The 21185-nt window shown below is 38.5% G+C and overlaps 1 protein-coding gene across 1 annotated transcript; it reads left to right on the top strand.

Moving 5' to 3' along the window:
• Positions 1 to 11640: 11640 nt before the first annotated feature.
• On the top strand, positions 11641 to 16691 carry rwdd (RWD domain containing 4). Its single transcript, XM_029454351.1, has 8 exons — positions 11641 to 11836; positions 12578 to 12658; positions 12856 to 12965; positions 13571 to 13721; positions 13926 to 14022; positions 15529 to 15578; positions 15704 to 15706; positions 15797 to 16691. Exons 1-8 carry the CDS (start codon positions 11813 to 11815, stop codon positions 15827 to 15829), a joined length of 549 nt encoding a protein of 182 aa, XP_029310211.1. The 5' UTR covers positions 11641 to 11812; the 3' UTR covers positions 15830 to 16691.
• Positions 16692 to 21185: the final 4494 nt, after the last annotated feature.

The following is a 21185-nucleotide window of genomic DNA, read 5'->3' as shown; positions in this document are numbered from 1 at the left end:
ATAGTTGTTATGGGCGAAACAGTTCTTTTCAGGGTGCGGATTCACAAGAATTTGTTCATTAAAAAGATTTGTTCAAAAGATGTTTTCACCGAATCGTTCAGTGCTTGACCTGAGCTCTGACTGCACTTCAGTTCAGCTCGCTAACTAGTGAACTGAAAACGGAGAATTTAGTCTGATACAGATAGGCTACCATTTGCAAACAGTCCTACCTAATTATGTTCAGCACGTATGTATATTGGGACACCTAATATTGAAGGAAATATTTGTTAGTACTTCCTACTTTGAGATTTTAAGACATAAAGAGAGAGAGAGGGGGGGGGGGAGGGAGGAGAGAGAGAGAGAGAGTGAGAGAGAGAGAGAGAGAGAGAGAGCGGAGAGCGAGGGGAGCGACAGAGAGAGAGAGGGAGGGAGAGAGAGTGAGAGAGAGAGGGGAGAGAGGGAGTGAGAGAGAGAGAGAGAGGAAGAGAGAGAGGGAGGGAGAGACAGAGAGAGAGGGAGGGGGAGGGAGAGAGAGGAAGAGAGAGAGAGGGAGGGAGGGAGGGAGGGAGGGAGGGAGAGAGAGAGAGGAAGAGAGAGAGAGAGGGAGGAGAGGGAGAGACAGAGAGAGAGAGGGAGGGGGAGGGATAGAGAGGGAGAGAGAGAAAGAGAGGGGGGGAGGGAGAGGGAGGGAGACAAAGAGAAAGAGAGAGAGAGAGAGAGAGAGAGAGAGAGAGAGGAGAGAGAGAGAGAGAGAGAGAGAGAGAGAGAGAGAGAGAGAGACAGAGAGAGAGAGAGGGAGATGAGTGTATTCAGTACTTTTCATACAAACAGAGGGTGGGGGGTCAGTGACTCACTCAATTGGGTTGAGTTGATGTCAAAGTCTCATTTTGCAGGTTGCATACAATAGACTCTTGTTTCATAACTGGATTTGATATTTAAAAAGAAAGCAGTGGCTTTGTGGCCTTAAGTCATCGATATTCAAATCAGGGGTTTGGGGAAAGAAACACATAAAAAATATATTGTATGCTTTACAGGGATGCTACTGACGTCGGACACATCCTCATTTATTCTCTCCCGAATATTGTCCATATAATATGAAGACATTTAATGATTAACACGAGTCTTACATGTAGTCGAGATGCAGTCGATAATCATTTAGTATTTACACAAATAATACAAGGTTTTCTTTCTATTGGCATTTTGCCGTTATTGGAAAGTTGACAGAAGAGATATACAGCTTGCACAGAGCTCTTTAAACAAGCTTGTTTGGGTCACGATTTGATTAGCATAAATCTCTTAGTGAACACAACTTAATGAAGCACGGAACAATCATCAGACTACAGCTCAGTCATGCTGAATCCGCACCACAGTGTTTTGCTCAAGTACCCTTGAGCAGAGCAGAAGCTCTAATCACTTAGTTAACCACCTCTTTGTTTTACAGGCCATGAGGTCCTCATTTGTTCAAAGTACTGATTCACTTTCTCCGCTCTCTTCAGGTGCTTTTCTGTACACTCTTGTTTCCTGGTGGTTTTGAGCGGCTGGCTGCAGATAATTATGAAGCTCTTTTAATTGATCGCTCACAGGGGGATTGGTGGAGAGAAGTTTTTCTCCACCGCTTTTCAAATGTTAATATCAAGGACGTACGAAAGGAGGCAGTCAGTCTCGTGTCGTATCTGCTTCGCCTGGCTTTCAGTTGCACAGAGGTGAGAGTCAAAGGATTAAAAATAACCCCCGCTCCGGCAGTTTTGCATGTTGAGAGCATCCTGGTGCTTGAAATATCAGAGCGAGGATTTTTGTGGCTAAATACTTTTCCTCTGGAGTGATATTTACATAACTGTTGAATATCTTTTACCACTGTGTTCTAAAAGTATTGTAACCTTGTGTCTCAACATTAGTATATACAAACAAAATATCCACATGAAGTTGTCTTCACTTAAAACAATTAAAGGCATGTGCACCCTTTTTCATAATTCTGTGATCAAGTATGAACTTTAATTAAAGGAAACATCCAATGCCAGATTTCTTGAGTTATTGCTAACTATTGTCTTAACACAGCTCAAGAAGGGGAGTATTTTACCAAAGTCCCTTACCGTTTGTATTGCTATAGTCGAGAGATACAAGGAGGTTAGAGGGGAAAAGGTTCAATGAATCAAAAGGCACAAGTTGCAACAACTGCCCTGAAGTCGCTTCTTCGTTTCCGTTTTCTGGCTGGTTGTTAACCAGCACTAAGGTGCATTACCGCATTATGCATTTGGTCTTGGAAGCCTTTAAGGAAACTTAATGACAGAAAAAAGGAAACCCTGTGAAAACATAGAAGAGCGTAGGCCTATGTGCCTGGACAGCCAATATAACCCCAGGTCTTGTTTTGCAGTAGCAGGAGTGCTGGATGCTCATATTAGCATCCCTCTTTACTCCCTCAATGTGTGTTTCCTTGGCTTGACCCACTGAGTCTAAATGTATTCAATGAAATAGCTTCAGGACAGCTTTGTCTATAAATAAAAAAAATAAAAAATTACAATCATTAAGGAAATTGCAGCTTACGTTTTTTTTGCAGAATTATCCTGTATGCTTCCTTTTCTCCCCCATGTTTTTTTTCAACTCTAAATCCAAAGTCCATTTTGCTGAATTCTGTGTTCTTGAAAAGAATGAACTGCAAAGGAAAGCCTGAAGCTCTTCATTAAACAGAATGTATCACAAGTAATCCTCAGTAACAAAAGGAAACATCACAACAATACAAAAAGACAAAAGCACATGAAGAGAAAATGGGGGAAGTTGTTTATTTGCTTATGAGAGGAATGTGCATATATTATTAAAAAAATGAAAAAAAATACTTTTATACAGTTTCATTATAGCTATGTGGGGAAGAAGTTTAAGATGTTATGAGGTCTGTGGGCTGAAAAGCATTACAAACAAAACTGCTCTGCGCCGGTTTGTTTGACACAAGATAAGCTGCATCTGTTTCACTGGGTGTCCTCAAGCCGTTTAGCAGGGAACTACATTCACGCTCATTTAGCAGCTAGCTGGGGGTAAAAGAGGAACAGGAAGTAGGGGTGCTGATTATGCATGCTAGGCTATTATGTCCAGACCCCAAAGGACAAGACAACAACCCCAACTGCTTTGTTCCAACAGTAAACTAACATATCAAAATTAAGCTTTTTGCCCATTCTGATTTCCTCATCAACCGGGGCTGTGGACGCCTCTCACTTATTAGCCAAGCAATTCAAGAGCGAGCTATAGCTGAAGGAGTTTAACAATGCACTTATTGATGTCCTTAGCACCCCCAAATCCCCAAATGTCCCTCCAGCTCAGTGCTGAGCGGCTGGAAATTTAGGGATCGAACAAAAACTTCTAGTGTCTGTTACTTTATGGGGGGCTGTCATCTTTCAACTTTTGTTTTACTTGCAAGTGCTGTAGAAATGACTCATTAACATACAAAATGTAAACTAAATAGTAGACAAAGAGTAAAGAGAGACAGAAGCTTGTGGAATGGGCTGCTAGCTCGGATGTGACATCAGGACTTTGGCTCTTTCAACAAAATCTGTTAGTGTACCACTAATTTATCAAATAAATATCTGTACCACTAGCCAGAGTTGTTTTTAAATCCTTGGAAGAAGGTGTAAGACATGTCAAAGGTTAGTCGAGACAAATCCAAATCAAGCAACAACTGTAGTTGCAAATCTTTCAGGAAGCAGGTTAGCTAGCTTGCTGTGGATAGACCAGGCAAGCTAACTAACAGTTTTGTTTTTACATAGCTGAGATGGAGTCCTTTCATTATATATAGGCCTAGGCCTAATTATTAAAAATGTAAGTTGAGTGGTGATGCAACTCTTATGCCACTTTTTATTGTTCCGCGATGTTCTTCTATCAAGTCTCAAGTAAATAAACGTTAAGCTAACAGTCAAGTCCAAGTTAAGCCTTGAATCCTCATTTTTGTGACTGCCTCGAGTTAAAGTCTCAATCTTTTCACCTCACTCTCAGAAAGAAGGAGCTATTTCCCTTCTCCCATCTGGACTGAGGTCAAACTGTTGCTACAAGTGGTATTAAAAGACAGGACAGGCCAGGGCTAGGTAGTTAGCATATTTCAGTGGATATCTCTGCAACACAATACATAGACGTCTTTGACAAAACATTACAACTGTAACCACTTTACATTCTGTTGATATTGTTAGTAAATTTGTTGAATGTTTGAATTTAAATTCTGGCAATATCTTACACATTTAATAAAACAACAATATGGACCCCATATATTGGTAAACTCACACATCATATCAGTATCAGTGAACCCCAGTGTTTGGGAGAACAAGGTTGTTTACAAGCACACAGTTTCTCAGCTGTTGTTGCCAGCAGGAAGTAAACATCATAACAGTGGGTGTGAGCTGCAGCCACCATCCCAGGGTTTCCAGTTCAAAACCACTAACACAAAGCTGATAGATGAATGTAGCCTGGAGAATATATGCTCTCTCCACTAAATGACTTATTTATACATGCCATATGGTTTCTCAGTGTTCTGTGTATTTGCTTTGTTGTCTCTGAAGAGGAATCAAATGTGCAAGTGACATCCTGTGTTTGAAAGATAGAGTCAAGCATTCCCTTCCTCTCAACTAATGTTATTAGCAGACCTGTCTGGGGAGCATGACACACTTCTCACAAAACAGGCCCAGTTTTATCTATCAGGGCTTAGCTGGATCCCCAAATGACAGAAAGTCTGCCTAAAGTTTACCCCTCCTCTCCTAAAACCCAAGAACAAAGCTCTCCTACTTACACTTTGCTCTGCTGCAGAGCGTAAGAACGAGTTATTCTAAGGTATCCTGGTGAGAGAGATGTTTATTTGGATTATCACATCTCAAGAGGAAGCATGCCTCCCTCAGCCAATTTAGAATTTGCCCTATAGGCCAGAAATCTTTTACAGAGTGGATAAGTTAATTAAGAATAGTGAAAGGATGATAATGGCCTTGTATTCGGCTGCTGCTGTACAATAATTGCATTTTATACTCAGTATTTGTGGCAGGGGGTCATTGTGTATCCGAGGAACGCACTCTAAGAAGATAAAAACACCTCATTATTGTACAAGCCAGAGTGGAACAGAACCAATTGACTGACAAATCTCTGAAATGTCTTTGAAGCAGATGGGCCCAACGTATTTATTAACTGTGACTATTATTTGCTCAGAAGGAAATTACATAAGAAAAGCTAATGGACTGTCAAGTTTGTCAGTATGAAATCAAAGGCAGAATGAGATTGGATTACAAATATGCCGTATTAATTTTGGATTTATGCATATGAAACAGCCAGTGTCCATGCAACTTTCAAATCATTTATATTTGAACATTCTACCACCAAATGTTTCAGTTGTGTTGTGTGTTTTATTTAAAAGTCTAATGTAATGTATCCCTGAGCCTTTCCTTAATACAAAACAATGTTATGCTGAATTCACACAGCAGGTCCAAACCTGATGAGAACACCTGGGTGCTTAAAAAGTGTGGCTTTTCTTTTTGCAGATTATGTTTGAGTTGTGTCTGTGGATGGATCCGAGGGTATCGGGTGTTGATGAAATGCTGCCTCAAGTGCTTTCAGGCATAAATCTGACTGGGAAGTCAGAATTTCCGAGTATTATGTGGACAAAATAGTTGGAAACGGAGGATTTGAATCTTCTTTTTAATGTCACACATGTACACAACAGAGCACACACAGTGGACTCAGCATTTAACCCATCCTAGCATTAGGAGCAGTGGGCAGCTACTATATATACAGCGCCCGGGGAGCAGTGAGAGGATCCGGCGCCCAGCTCAAGAGCATCTTGGCAATGCCCAGGAGGCAAACGGGCACTTCTCCAGGTACTATTCCGCACTCTGTACTTGGTCCGTTTGGGGACCTGAATGTACGACCCTCCGGATCCCAAGCCAAGTTGCTTGAGAGAGAAGTTGAAACCCCACCTATTTTCACACCTTACCACATCCAGCCAATCATTGCGTTACAGTGTTACAGACACAGAGCCCACCTCACCACCATAATTCCACCATCGTGAAAGCTGAAAAATTCCTGATATTATTTCCAATATATTATGTTAATGTGCTCCTAAGTTTACATGATTTCTATGGCAAAATGATTTGTTTTCAGCTTGTACAATACAAACATATTGACGTGTGTGTGTGTGTGTGTGTGTGTGTGTGTGTGTGTGTGTGTGTGTGTGTGTGTGTTTTGTAGAGATCAGATCTTATTATGGAAATTAACATATAGTAAGCCCTGAGCTTTCATTGGTATTGGCAGTACAAATACATTAGTATGGAGAGGATGGAGGTCTCACTATCTGCTTCAGGAAAAAAAAACCCCACTGGCTTTCTCTTCAATTATCTCTTCCAGTGAATTCAATCGGACTGAAATTGACATAAAAGCTTGCTCCATATCTTCTCTTATGTAAATGTTAATTTTGAGGAGTAAACCGAGGCACTCAGGCTTGCTGAGCTTGAATTGGTTCGACCAAGCCTATCGATCTTAACTAAGGGGGGTAGCAGCAGTCAGAGACTGGAGCCAAAACTTCAGAAAAGTACACTTAGTACACATGGATCCTTTTATAATGTAGCTCTGTATCTGTATGCAGTGCTCACTTTAAAACAGAGATGGTTAATAACGTAATTACACTACCTGTCCAGCACCAAAAAGAAGTCAGTAGGGTTGTAACGGTAAGGGAGTCGTGGTACATTCAACAGCCGAACGCACTACACACGTTTTGTAGACGCACATAGTGTGGAACTAAAGTTCACTAACGCCAGTTCCGAGACACTTTTAGCTGTACGCCGTATGCAACATGTGCTGAGGTTAGCATAACAAATCCATTGGCGTGTAAGTTCAACACTGTAGCTGGAAGACCCGCATGTGTCCTTTAAATCAGTTGTTTGGCAAGAAATTGAGTTCCCTTAACCATATACTGTGATGTCTGTCAGCGTGAGATGGGAGAGCAAGCAGGACATCTATGAAAACCAGATTATGGATGCTTAATTTACATGTCTGCCGCAGAAACCAACCTTAAAAAGCTTGATGTTGAAGAGGCTCAGGCTCTCCAAATTTTAAAACATCACCAGTAACTGCAATGTAAATTGAAATGGGGGAAATGGCTCTACAAATTAGGAGGGTCAAGTTTCTGCTGGTACATTGGGTTAATCTGCAAGGACATAGTATCACAACTCTGAAACTCTGCAGCAACAATTAAAAGGGAAACCTAAACTGGTACCAAAGTGGACAACAGTACAACACTATATTGACCAACACCAACACAACATATTCATATTTACAGATGGTTCAAAAGAACAGAAGAATGGGTATAACCTACAGGTATTAAAATTATTCATCTCTCATTGTGAGGTAGCAGTGCAAGAGAGTATCAGATCACCTTCCGTGTACACAATCTGAATTACTTGGACTATTGTTAGTAATACATTTGGTGGAAGAAAATAACCAAACCAGTGTTGTAATCGCTTCTGATATCTTGACAGCGCTTTCAAGCATTAAGTCTGGAAGGTCGTCATGTTGGCAGGATATTGTGTATGACATTTTTCATGTGCTACTCAGGCTACATTATAGGGGATTGGATATCTCATTCATTTTGGGTTTATCCTCGTGCAGAGGTGGAAGGAAATGAAAAAGCTAGAATTTGCTTAACAATAACTTAACAAGTTATAAAACATACAAGTACCGTGAAGTAAAGCAGAGGTTAAAACTATCATACCGGACTATACTGTATGTGCAAAAACTGACAAGAATACTGTGACTTAAGTAACACAAGAATACATCTTTACAGTATTCAAAAACATGTAGGCGTTAGTGGAATATGGATTGAGAGCCCAATGGAAGAGATGGCCATTACCTGTCTGAGAAGAGGACATACAGGATTAAATCAAACACTCCATAAAATAGGCACCCTACTGGACTATTCACACATTGTAATAAACCAGAAACTGTCAAACATGTACTGATAGATTTCAACAGGTATGATGAAGAAGGAAGGGGATGAATATCAGGACTTCCTGGTTAAAAAACACAGTATTACATTGGGAAATCTGCTAAGAAAGACATCATGGAGAGTATGCGATCTTCTAAATAATTACTTAAGATTTACAGGAATAATAGAGAGGATTTAGTTGTTGTTTTTTTACATATGCTGGCCATTATTCAAAAGATATAAAGGAGAATTCGGGTTCACAGCAACAGGTCATGTCTAGATGGTGACACTCAATTTGCGAGATGGTTACGGTTGTAGGATAGTGTATATCCACTGTATATACATATAGGTCACAAGACAAGACTGTTGTACTGTGTCACAACTATTATTAGAAAATCTGATATTGAACTCTAGCGTCATGACTATTATTTTTAACATGTCTTTTTCTGTAACTGGTTCATATATATTTAGATGTTATTGGTGTACAGACAGTGGGTCTGTATGGCATTAGTAGACAGGGCTGCCCAGAGACAACTAATTAATTATGCCATTACAACAAATGGAAATATTCTAGATGTCTTTTGTGCATTTATGACAAATTTGGTATCTTTCTTAAAAGCTTCAATTTGAATTTAGAATTTTTAAATCTACTTTTGTGGGTTTGAGCAATACTTGTACACAACAATTTGTAATGATGTTTAGAGGTTCTGTGAACAAAAAAATATTCAACTGAGACATAAAACTGCAAGATCAGGCAGCCAGTCCTCCAAACTGTGCACACTTTCTGAAAATGAAGCTCTAGACGTCCTCTTGTGTCACTGAAAGGTACTTTCTTACTGAGGCAGAGCATGGTGTACATTCTCTCCCATATAATGCAATCCAATACAACAGCACCACAAACTGCAGATTGACAATAGAGTCGGATCAACACCTCTCTGAATCAGTGTGAACAATGTTAGATTGCAAAATCCAAGTTGACATTGTGCTGTTTCATTGCATTTCATATTCAGAGTCAAATTAGGTCTCTGCGACACTCATTCAAGGAATTTAGGAAAAGCAAACACGCTATGATTCAACTAATTCTGTTGGCAGCAGAAAAACAAGTTTATACTTGGTTTGCAATCTGACGGTAAACATGGAAAGCGACAATAAAAATAGGGAACAGAAGATTTTGAAGAAGATCTCTACACACTGAATTCATTAGATCAACTGTGAAGAAGTTAAAAATGTGAACAAACAGAGTGAAGTTTATGCTTAATAATTAATGTTAACACTATGCACAATTTGAGAACATTCAACATTTTAAGTGATGTTCTTTCAGAACATATTTTAATTTTTATTGTTCATTTTATTTGCTCAAACTTTTCACTTTGAAATTGTTACAAAGAATCAGCATGTGGCTTTATTTTATTTTATCTTGTGAATTTTTGGGGGAGGTTCTTAACCTCCAGGGAGTCTATATTTAAATACACATTGTTCACAGGCAATTCCTGTATTTTTAGAGTCAATATGTTAAAAAATTGTACTGCTACTACACCGAACAAATTCTAATTTACAGAAAGTAAAACTGAAAAGTTAAATTAATAAATGAAATGTGAAAAATACAAAAAAGAACAAATGACGAAAGCGAGCTGCAACTTTGCAAGACTCTCATTCAATATAGCAAACTCAGAGTCTAGTCTCATATTAGATTCAACTGAGCTTTAGGTGTCATTTTTACACAGAACGAGGACTGTTGTTGTTGTCCCCATCATGTCTTACAGTGTAGTCACTATAGGAATCACTATGAGGCCAGTATGGACAGACTAATAATTATTATAATAACTGCACATATGGGCATGTGAGGATTTTTATTAACATAGACTTGATAAATATGATCTTATCCCATCAACAGCTTAAGGCATAAACCTAGTGTCACTTACTGTAAAGAACACATCTTGTGATATTGTATGTTTTTCTTCATTCAAATGTTATTGGTAGATCCAAACCGTCAATGATGTATCCTACTAACAAGTACTGCATTTTTGTTTTTCCAAAGTCTGATATATCTTATTCCTCTGTGTCACAGAGCTCCATTGTAAAACTATTAAAAACACATCAATGAGCAACATTGTTGCACTGGGTGACATAAACACACGCTGTAGTTTATTTTGAATCCCACATACACTGTCCTGCTGCCCCAAACACAAGAACCCCAAATGTGGATTAATCCACCGCTGAAAATAGTCCCCCAGAATTGAGTTCAAACTAGTGTTCAGCTGTGTTAGGAAATTATTGAGCCTTTATATATATATATATATATATATATATATATATATATATATATATATAAAGAAAATAAACTTTATATTTGTAAGTTATTTATAAAGATTAACGTCTTCAGAAGGAACCAATGGGCTAGGAGCTGAGAGCCACAGACAGGTTCGGGAAGTCAGGATGTATTGAGAGATGGACATTGTTGGTTTTGGTCTTCACATGGGATTTGCTGACAGTGATACAAATACCAGTATTGTCCTTCAAGTAACAATAATGTGGAAGAACAAGTTCACTTTGCTTTCCCAGTCTTATTTGGCCAAGTAAACCTTTCCATCTTATCTCAAGAGTGCAATGGCTGAATTCACTTACAGTGAAAGCCAGAACCCTCTCAGCGACCTCCTTTCTCTTCATCGCTCTTGATTCTACTCCTCCACCATGGCTGCCTGCTTCACCTGAGGGGAATAACTCAGAGGATCAACATAATCACAACACAAACACAGTGTGTCGTTTTTAGCTGCACAGTGGAAATTATCACTGCTTCCCCCACACTGAGTGCTGCTGGCATTTAACATAACACTCATCACTCTGTGTAGTCTACTATTGGTTTAGTACATCAAAGCTAATTCCCTTTCACACTGTGGCTCTAATTAAGCAGACTAACTGTTACTTCATGTGAGCATCGCATCAACTGTCTATGTCTGAGTAGTTTGGATGCTGCTAACACACATGGTATATATGTACAGTAGTTTTATAGATACATTATACACAAACAGTATAGTACATCGTATCAAAAATTCTAGTCTTCCACTACAACCTGCTCTATATTCATTCCCCTTAGTTTTTAAAGGAAATACCAACATTTAGAAAAAGTACAATAATAAAGTTGTTATTTCTTAAAAGAATATTAATTTAAATATTTTATTTATATAGCACTTTTAAAAAAAAGTTACAAAGTGAACACAAAATAAAAAATAGTAGAAAACAAAGATTAAAACAATTTAAAAATAGTCTTAAAGTTATACAAGAGGGATATAGAAAAGGATAAGGATCTTATTAATCTGATAGAATAGAATAGAAAGCATGTTTTGTCATTGCACATTGATCAACGAAATTAGCTGTGCAGCTCCTAAACCATAGGCGCACCTGCCATACAGATAAATGATAGAAATAAAAAGAAAGATGAAAATAAGTAATAAAATAAGTCAAGTTACTACGTGTACATTGTGCTAAATGCTATTACACTTTATAAAGCCAATGCAGGTATTGCACATTTGTAGTTTAAGTACTTGTTTATTTATGCCCCTTATTTTTGTATTGAATATTCATGACATCATAATTACATATTCACATGGAGCTTGTCAATGTTTTTATTCATATTAGTTAAAACTACACTTGAAATAGTACTCTATCATTTATTATAGTATGATAAGTACAAAACTGCATCCACTAATGTGTGGTTCAAAGTTCACGTAGAGTACCTAAATGCGCATGCGTGAAACATGGTGGCACTGTTTGTATCAACTGGCGAAGTTGTGAAATTATTATCATAGTAACGTTTTAATAATAGAAATGGGTTGTTAACTCTGGGGTTTTAATCAACTCTACACAGATAGTATATCGTACAGAAACGGACGGAAAATCATGACAGCTAACGAGGATCAAGAGGTATGAATGAATGATGATGCAGTAGTAGGCTAGCTGCTGTTAGCGGCTAACTGCTAACTACGAGACACGAGCGCCTCTGCTAGCATATTAGTTTGTATTGAAGGGCTTATTTGACAGATTTCCTGCTCGTTACACATCAAACAAGTCAAAATGTCAGCTGTTATTCAATATGCACCAGCTCATGCTTCTGTGTCAAATGTCTTTCTAGCAGTTGTTGAGCCCTCAAAAGCGTCGTTCTTAACGGAGAAAATGTCACGCCAAACTCCATTCAAAAGTGTGCTAAGTTAAGTGTGTTAACTATAGGGAGGAACGCGCACCGCATACACCATAGGTAAAATCCTTTTCGGAATACAAAACGAAATTAAATGTATCCGGTATATTTGTTACAACGCTGTCAAACAGCTACGTGTTACAAATTAAATACTGGTGTTATACCGAAGTCATCTGGCAACAATGTTAGTAACGTCAGGTTTTAAGTTAGCAAGTGGATTTGGCAAGTTAAAATGTTTAATTCAATGATAGTCAGTTACTGCCTTAAGGATAACATGTATGCCAATTTAAAAAGTAGATCATATTTCTGAAAAAGGTCTTGAGTCGATGTTCTGTCTTGCATATACGTGTCAAGTGCAACTTGCCATATTTCTGAATGATGTCTGGTGCGGAAGGACAAGCTACTGCTGATTTAATTATCTACTTATATGTGACTAACCTCTTGTCACTCCCTCTCTTCTTCAACCACAGATGGAATTGGAGGCTCTTCTCTCTATCTATGAGGGGGATGAGTGTTTCAAGGAAATCAATTCAGTTTCCTTCCAGTTTAGGGTGAGTGCTGTCCCCTGTACTGTCTAAGCCAGTTTAAAAAAACCATAACCTGTGCCTCCCCAACATCCTGTTTAACTAGATAACTTGACATCCAATTAAAACAAGAAACTGTCAATATTCTTTTTCACTTGTACTTGATGACCTTTAACAACCTATTAGGATGTATTCTTCCCTTCTATTGTAATGTTATACAACAGATAGGAGACATTGACGACACCAAAGCATTCCTCCTGGATATCACATGGCCTGAGACGTACCCTGACACGGCCCCACAAATCTCCCTTGATGCCTTTTTCAACAAAAGAATGTAAGTTGCAAGTAATGTGCTGTAGTAGTATTATGCATCAGTTTATATTGCAAACACTGATTGCAGATTAGAAGATGACATGGAAATCTGGAAACACTTAATGCCTTTTGCCTTTGTATGGTTCTAAACTGTATAACTGCACAACAGTTAACAGATAAAGTTTTCAAGGAGTGTCAGATATTTGGCTGTAACCACTATGTGCAGAGTATATCTTCTCTTTCAAATTATTTTTGAAAGGATCAATTTGTTTGAAAATTGTTGCAGTCTATCAGGGCGACTACGATTTTAAGAAATACTGCGTTATACCAGAGTGACTCAAACATACTGCTATGAGCCTCCCCAACATAACCAGAGAAAAAGAAAGAAAAAAGAAAGTTTAAAAAAAAGTTTTTAAATTATTTTGGTATTTTAAATTTCTAATTCTAATGGTTCTTTTAGATTTCTGTACATACACATTTTTTAACATATAAGAATCACTAAATTATTGTTATTTATTAGCCTAAAAGCTGTCAAATAAAAAAAAAAAATAGTCTGTTGTTGTTGTTGGACACATGCTTTCTCCGATGGTCATGTTGTTTCTTTCCTTTACTGTGATTTAATAACAGCTCTGGAGAAACGAAGCATCTGATCCTGTCAAAGCTTAAGGAGCAGGTGGAAGCTAACTTGGGCACTGCAATGATGTATACTCTGTTTGAGTGGGCCAAGGAGAACCAGGAGGCCCTCATGGAGAACCACAAGCCTGTAGTCATTGCGGTGGTCAGTATATTTTATGACTTTTTTGGAACTAAGTACTGATAGCTGCACAATCCCAGAGAGCATTTGTCAGTCAACTATTGTGGGCGATGTGTGTCATCTTCTTCCTCGGATTGTTGCTCTTTTTTACTGCCCAGAAAAGAGCCTTGTAATTAAATATTGAAATGCTTGTTGAATAAAATAACGGATTCTTTTTTGTTGTTGCAGGCAACCTCCGGTGATGGGGGAACCTCAACATCTAAGAAGAAAGAGAAGAAGGAGCAGCTGACTAAATCTCAGAAGAGGAAGATCGTCAACAAAACAGGTACATCAGTCAGAAGGTCCACAGTAAAACAGTCTTGCATTTTAACAAGTACTACAAATGCCATCATATTGAAACCTTCCGATCAATATCTGATCCTTTCTTTACTCTACTGTGTTTGGTTGTGTCAGCCTGCTAGTGTTGTGCAGAGTTGCTCTTTACAACAGCCAGACTCATTTAGCTCCACATGCAAGTGAAATTTAAGAGAATGTGAAAAATAATTTGGTGGCACTGGGGATTGACCCCGTTCTGACACTCGTGTTGAAAATACACGAGTGTGAGAACACGGAGCTATTCGCTAAGCTCCGACGCTTGTCAGCATTATCGAAGAGCAGTGTAGAAACATTCAGGGAACAGCTTCTAGCGCTGTCACACTATTCCGGAGAAGCATGTTTGCTAGTAATGGATGTAAACAATGCTGTATTGAAAATACAAAAAAAGAAAATCGGCTTAGCAAATGTTTAATGAGCAAGAAAATGCACTTGAGCCATTGTTTTAAAGCTCAAGGATAACAACAGTGAGTTTAGGTGAGTAACGCTGCCTAAAAACATAACTTTTGTTTGTTTACAAGAACATCCACTGTCTGTTTTCTTGTTAAAGTGCTCTCTGCAGCCGGTGTCTTTACTCGGCAAAGGTAGTTTGTGAGTGAAGAAGCTCCACTCTGTCACACTACTGAGAGTCTATACAATCAGAGTATAATTAATCAAGCTTTTTGGAGGATATACATATCAGACTGGACTATGTATTGATGTATTGATTAAAGGACTAGGATCAGGGCCAAAATAATTGATCAGGACGTCCGCACTATGTTGAGAACATGAACTTGCAGAGACTTGGAACTTGCTTGAGATGAAAGAAAGAGAAGGGCTTTCATTGCATTACCAAAAGAAAATATATAACTCTGCAAGATAAAGCAGACGACTGAGATCCGCTTTAATCCTACAAGTTTCTGAAGCTGGTGGCGACTGTTAAGAGTGAAGGCAACATAAATGAAGTTGAAGAAATCTGCTGCTTTTCAGAAACGCACATCTTGCAAAGAGCTCTCCAGTGCAAACCTTCTGCTCTCTGTGATCACCGCTCTCTATCACAGTGAAGGAAACATCGTAACTCAATTAGTGCTGCTGTTAATGATTGTAGGGAAATAATCTCCATTTAATGAGACAAGGTGATCACAAAGCAAACAAAATAATTATTAGGGAAAAGATTAACACAGTAATATAATATATGATGCATTGATTTACTGTTGCGTTACTATCATCGGGAGAAATCACAGACTCAGCTAAGAATCCTTTCCTGTGCCAACACCATCATACTCTGGAACACACAAGTATAATACCACCTTTTAATTTTCATTGTGACAGAAAACTTACTCGAGACATTTTACCGTCTGTGAAATGTGTTTTTCTTTTATACACAATAAAAATACACAGTAAAAATTCAGCCGGACATCAGTCAGTATGTTATGTGTTTTTAGTCAACAGTGCACATCATAATGATTTCTGCTTTCAGATAACAAAGGGGAATTGCCACGAGGTTGGAACTGGATCGACGTTATCAAAGTAGGTGCATTTTCACTTCTGTCCACAAGATGGTGCTCTTATTCAGCTTTACAGAGACCATCGTCATGCACCTGTCCTCATTCATTTGTCTTTTTCTCCCTCGTCCTCTCTACTTGATGATCCAGCATGTAAGTGAAAACCATCTCAATTTAAAACTTAAAAAACATTCTCCACACCAGTGCCATGCCTTACTGTTTTCTTCTGTTTTCCTATTGCAGTTGAGTAGAACCGGAGGAAAAGATGACGAGTAGGCCTCAGGGCGGAGATCTGGTGCTGCTTTGTGCAAGGAAGTGCAGTGAAGTCCGAACTCACTGCAGTCTGTTGATGCTGCTCCTGTCTAGATGCCTTTTTATATCCTTCATCTTCAACGTTTAACACTCAACATGGCTGCTGTCGCCCTCAGAACCAAAGCAGTCTGGATAACGATGGACTTCAGGGGACACACACACACATCCAGCTAAACTGTGACTTTGAGCTGGGAATTATTTGAAGCCCTTGCTGTGTTTTATGTGTTTATGGAATGCGGCCGGGTGACGAGGAACGCGTCATCGGGTTTTGATCGTCATACACAGTTTGCACTCTAATATTCTGCTCTATCATCCATCAGGGTGGAGTGTGCTTGAGGTCCTTGCTGTCACTGCCATGTTTTCAGTCTGAGATTAGGCCCGGCTGCCACGTGCTGGAGCTTAAAATGTTGGATTGTGGTTCTAAATAGATGTGTCAAAGTGCAGATACATTTTTAATAATGCACAAAATGTCACCACACCATTTCTTATTTTCTGAAATGTTTTCTTCCCCTTTATGATTTGAAAAGCTTCATTTTTTATATATAAATATACATATAAAAAAGAAATGGGTCTACTATTTGTCTAATAATGTCATTTACCATTTGATTTTAATTGTCAGATTTAGAATAATAGTGCTTGATTCATGTGAATTACTCGTTTCTCCTTCAACAGTTTTGTCTATGAACCTCTTATTGTTTTTAGAGCTACAAACATTCCTTTTAAAAGCATGAGCGCATTGCAAAGATGGACATCAACTCCCTTTAAAGTTCAGCTCTTAATTGTGTAACACAATTCACCAGTTCTTGTATTAAATATATAGCATTGGTGTCTGTTCTCAGGCTACATTTATGGTCTCAATTGCTTGATTCAGGGCCGGAAGTGTGAAGTTACAAAGTTGTACCTGAGTTACAGAGGAAGTTGAGTGATTTATGCCTCCAAAATAAAACAAAATCTGATAATTGCTGTTTTTACCAATGAGGAAACTGAGGTCTTGTGCTTTTTAATAGTTATGGTTATTTGAGAGTATAATGATCTGTAAAGGTTTGGAAATTCTAGAGTTACTCAAAAAGACTGCCTCTGATATTATCTGGGGGAGTTAAAATCTTAACAACTCATAACAAAGTTATTGAATCCCAGAAAGTCAAAACTAAAACTGTTTACTGAAAAAAACAACAACAAAGGGTCAGTGTCACAAGGGTCACGTGTACTTACTTTGTCTTATCAGGTAAAATCCATATAAACAGCACCGAAACCATGCACTACATAAAAACATCCTGGAACTGTTTGGTTTGGGCACGTCCTGAAAACCTCCCGATAGCTGAACATAACTGCTTCAAAACACATTATGAAGGATAACGTGATGTTGAATACAGCTTAATCTTAATTTTTCAACTAGTTGTATACCACATCATATCTAAATGATTACTTATTTAATTCTGCCACATTCCCAACGGACAAGCTAAACGCTGTATGTAAACACTGGACATGGTGTATTTGAGGGGGGGGGGGGATATCTCACTGAAATTATTTCCTATTTTGAGATTTGACGTCCCCATTTTAAACGTTTTATTTGTTTAATTTGCAACCGGTAGTTGGGCCTTTCATTCTTTAGCCGACTACTTGACAGATGTCTGTCTCATCGGTCGGAGGTGACGACATGTGGACCTATAGCAGAGACGGGCTTTTTCCCAAAAAGAAGAAAGTAAGTGCGGTTTTTTTTCGACAAATTATACAGTTTTAATCATCAATAATAATGAATCCTAACTTTTTATTTGTTCGAAAACTCTTCACAGTTCGATTTATTGATGCATCTACAATTAATGAACTGCAATAACAGACATCAGCTGATGATGTTTGACATTTGCTCGTTATCGTTATAGGCCTATCGACTTATTCAAGTGTATTCTAGTGAGCCGTATTGTTATAAGTTACCTTAATATAGTTTTGTTAGGATATTATATACATTTATCTTTATGTATATCTTTAGGTAATAATTTGTATAATTGCAGTCTTCTATGAAGATTGTATGTATTTCTGTAGTAATGTGATATTTTACACTTCCTGTCTTGCAGGAGGACAGAGAGCCTGTTAAACTTCCACCCATAAACAACAGCCCAACTGCACTAGTTCAGGTGATCTATGTACATTAAAGGTATATAGCCCGTGGGCCAGAACCGGCCCGCCACTGGATAACTTTGCTTGTGAAAGTGTGAACATTTCATCAAAGTCGTTTATTGAAATGTTTCTATAAAATGCTATTCCTGTACACCTAATATTGATGCACTTGAGAAGGCTAAGAGGTGCCAGGTTTCAGGAGCAAGTTATACAGTGAGTAGCCTTCTTCATGTAAAATATTGCTTCAAAGGCTTTTCTAACATGAAAAAAAATACATATTGTGGTCATATTTAAAGATATTGAACATTGTGTAAACATATTGTAAATAAGCAGTTTCATTTCAAAATAATATGTATCATTCTTCTATCTTAGAACAATATTGGTGGAACCCTACTGCCAAGGCACCACCAAAACCTTTGATTAGTAAATGCTTTGTAAAGGCAGGAGATAACTTAACCTGCTAGCTTCCACTTTAGTTGGTGTGGTGTGGTGAAGCCAGCATTACGACACAGGAGTGGATATGCATGAACAATAAAAAATTATTTATAGAGCTCAACAAGTTGTTGGAATCATATAAAAGAAAATACTATATTGTTGTTCAGTTCAAAAGTAAATCTGACTAAACGTGTTGTGCCTTTGTAGATCCACTGATCTGTATATCAATTGTAATGCAGACTTGGAGACTTGGGGAATTTACTAGACAGTGCAGGTCTAACAAAAGATTGCTATTGAGTTGCATTATGGGAAATGTATCTTGCAAATCCACAAACTTTATGGAACTTCAATACTAAATCATTTTAATTTGAATATGACAGATTGATGTTTGGAAATGCTACAGATTACCACCTCCAGTTAATACTGTAGGTGAAACAGTTTGTAGGCTTAACATTCCCATTCCTATATCTTCTCTGATGCTCTTATTTTGTAGAGGACAAACAGGAAGGGACATGACACCAAACTGAAGGAGGAGTCCAATATTACAAATCACCTTAGAGTAAGTCATTCAGGCCAACATCCATCACCGAAGCACTAAATGTTTTTTGATTAAAGCTATCCCAAGGTGTTTACAGCTGAGTCTCCACTATCAACTGCAGCTGCAGAAAACAGGAAAACCCCAAAATGATCTTTCCTTAGAGGGCAGAAAAACTGACATGCTGCACCAAGGCCATTCTTTCAAGGTACGTGATTATAGACTTGTACATGTCAATAAATGTGACCATTCCATCCTTAAAATGAAGAAAGACATAAAGCTGTAAGTCTGAGGCCGTTCCTGTCTTTAATACAGAACCAAACTCAAGTTACCTTCTAAACGACGCACACATCTAATGTTTTCTTTAACAGGTCAATGCTGCCAAGGCTTTACTAGACCTACATAATTATGGGAGAACAATTAAGGAATCAGCAAAGTTACTAAGGAGCATGGAGGCACTCGTCGGAGAAGAAGAGGATGAAGAAGAAAGAGAGGGTAAGGACGAAAGTTGTATCAAGGAGGACAAAGACACAGACAATGGGACATTTCTATCTGTTAGGTCAGATAAAGATGATGTGGACAAAAGAAGGAACAACAAACTGCCAGTGACAAACGTCCTGTGTGATACAATGACCAACGAGGTTCAGAGAAAGGAGGAGCCTCCATTTCTTGTTGAAGAAAAGAGATTCATGGTCTACATATGTGGTGGATATAAAGGTAAGAATGAACAAATGTGACGATAATCTTTTCTGAATGTCTGAAAGTAGTTCCTTCTTAACATTGCTCACAACAAGGTCTGTGGATTATCTTGAGTAACCGGGTTATGATTTCTGGAAAGAGTTGCTGTTGAGTTTTTCAAATGTATTTTTTGGCGCTTTGAGGGCCACAAAATTTAGTTCCCTCGTATTTAAGAGAAGGCATACACCTCTACGGATGATAGCCCCAACACTAGGCAACTCACACCAAAACAATCTAGATTGATACATCGCACTACAGGTGAGAGGAAAAATATGTATTTTTGATTTTGGGTTGAATTGTCCCTTTGAGGGTTGAGGTTTAAATGCTTCCACAACTAAAGCTAAAGGTTAACATTTGTGGTTTTGTTCCATATAGGCTCAGAGTGACTTTCAGCTCCATCACCACAGTATTTGGCAGCTAAATGTACATTAAATGCAAAGGAATGTCATAACAGTATTGTTTATTTATAATTATTTTTTCTATGTTTTATGAAGCAAAATCAGTCACTATTGACCTACTGTAAAAGGAAGATGTAACAATTGTTTTCCATGTGTTTGATTCAGACACAGTTGCGGAGAGAAGTGCGCTCATGGAGAAAGTTTATCCCAGACTGTATCTGTACTGTAAGCAGAGAGGTTACGACTTCCGGATGGTTGACCTCCGCTGGGGGGTTGAAACACCTGATGCTGAACGCCACGACACTGTAAAACTGCATGTGGAGAATCTCCAGCGATGTCAGAAAACCCAGGGTCCAAACTTCATTGTAAGATATCATCCTGTAGTATTTGATAGTACAACAGCATCTTTTTATTTCAGATATTGAATTCATGTATGACTTTGTTCTGTTGGCCAGTTGTTTGTTGGACAGAAGTGTGAGGTCCGGAGCCTTCCCTCTACCATCGCCAGAGAGGCCTTTGAGGCCATAGTGAGAGTGGTGGAGAAAGACAGACAGCAGACGTTTAAGAATAAACAAGTCTTTCCTGCCTCGGGCTCCCAGTTCAGCATCACTACACTCAGCAGCTCTGGCAGTTTCGTCCAGGATTCAATTTACAGGAATTATCTTAATTTCGGAGAACAGGCTACAATCTCAGGACGGCTAAACCAGATCTCCAACAACTCATTGTCAGGAGGAGAGGAGGCCAGACTCAGTCCTGAGGGTGCAAGGGGCCTGGGGGATTTGGAAAAAGACATAACATTACTCCAGATATGGTACAAGCTGGACACGAATTGCCTCCCTCCTGTGTACCGCTTACTTCCCATCAGGTGAAAACAAATTTGCTGGTCACAGTCTATGGTGTGGCATCAGATCATGTCATGTCTTTTTCATAATGTTAGACTTTTTTTGGTTTACATTTTTTATTTGTGAGCCATGTTCCTCTACTGTCACCATAAGGTTGATGTTTTGGTTCTGAGATATCTCAGCAACCGTTTGATTGATTGACATGACATTTTGTACAGATAATTATAGATAATCCAGAGGATAATTCCTCATGATCT

The sequence above is a fragment of the Cottoperca gobio genome, chromosome 18 (genome assembly GCF_900634415.1).
Source record: "Cottoperca gobio chromosome 18, fCotGob3.1, whole genome shotgun sequence".
Lineage (NCBI taxonomy): Eukaryota > Metazoa > Chordata > Actinopteri > Perciformes > Bovichtidae > Cottoperca > Cottoperca gobio.
The sequence above is the reverse complement of the archived record's forward strand: the minus strand, read 5'-3'. Positions and strand labels throughout refer to the sequence as shown.

Coding starts and splice junctions, on each gene's coding strand:
- rwdd (XM_029454351.1), top strand. CDS start 11,813: ATGACAGCTAACGAGGATCAAGAG. Junction 11,837..12,577: donor CAGCTAACGAGGATCAAGAG/GTATGAATGAAT, acceptor CTTCAACCACAG/ATGGAATTGGAGGCTCTTCT. Junction 13,722..13,925: donor AGCCTGTAGTCATTGCGGTG/GTCAGTATATTT, acceptor TTGTTGTTGCAG/GCAACCTCCGGTGATGGGGG.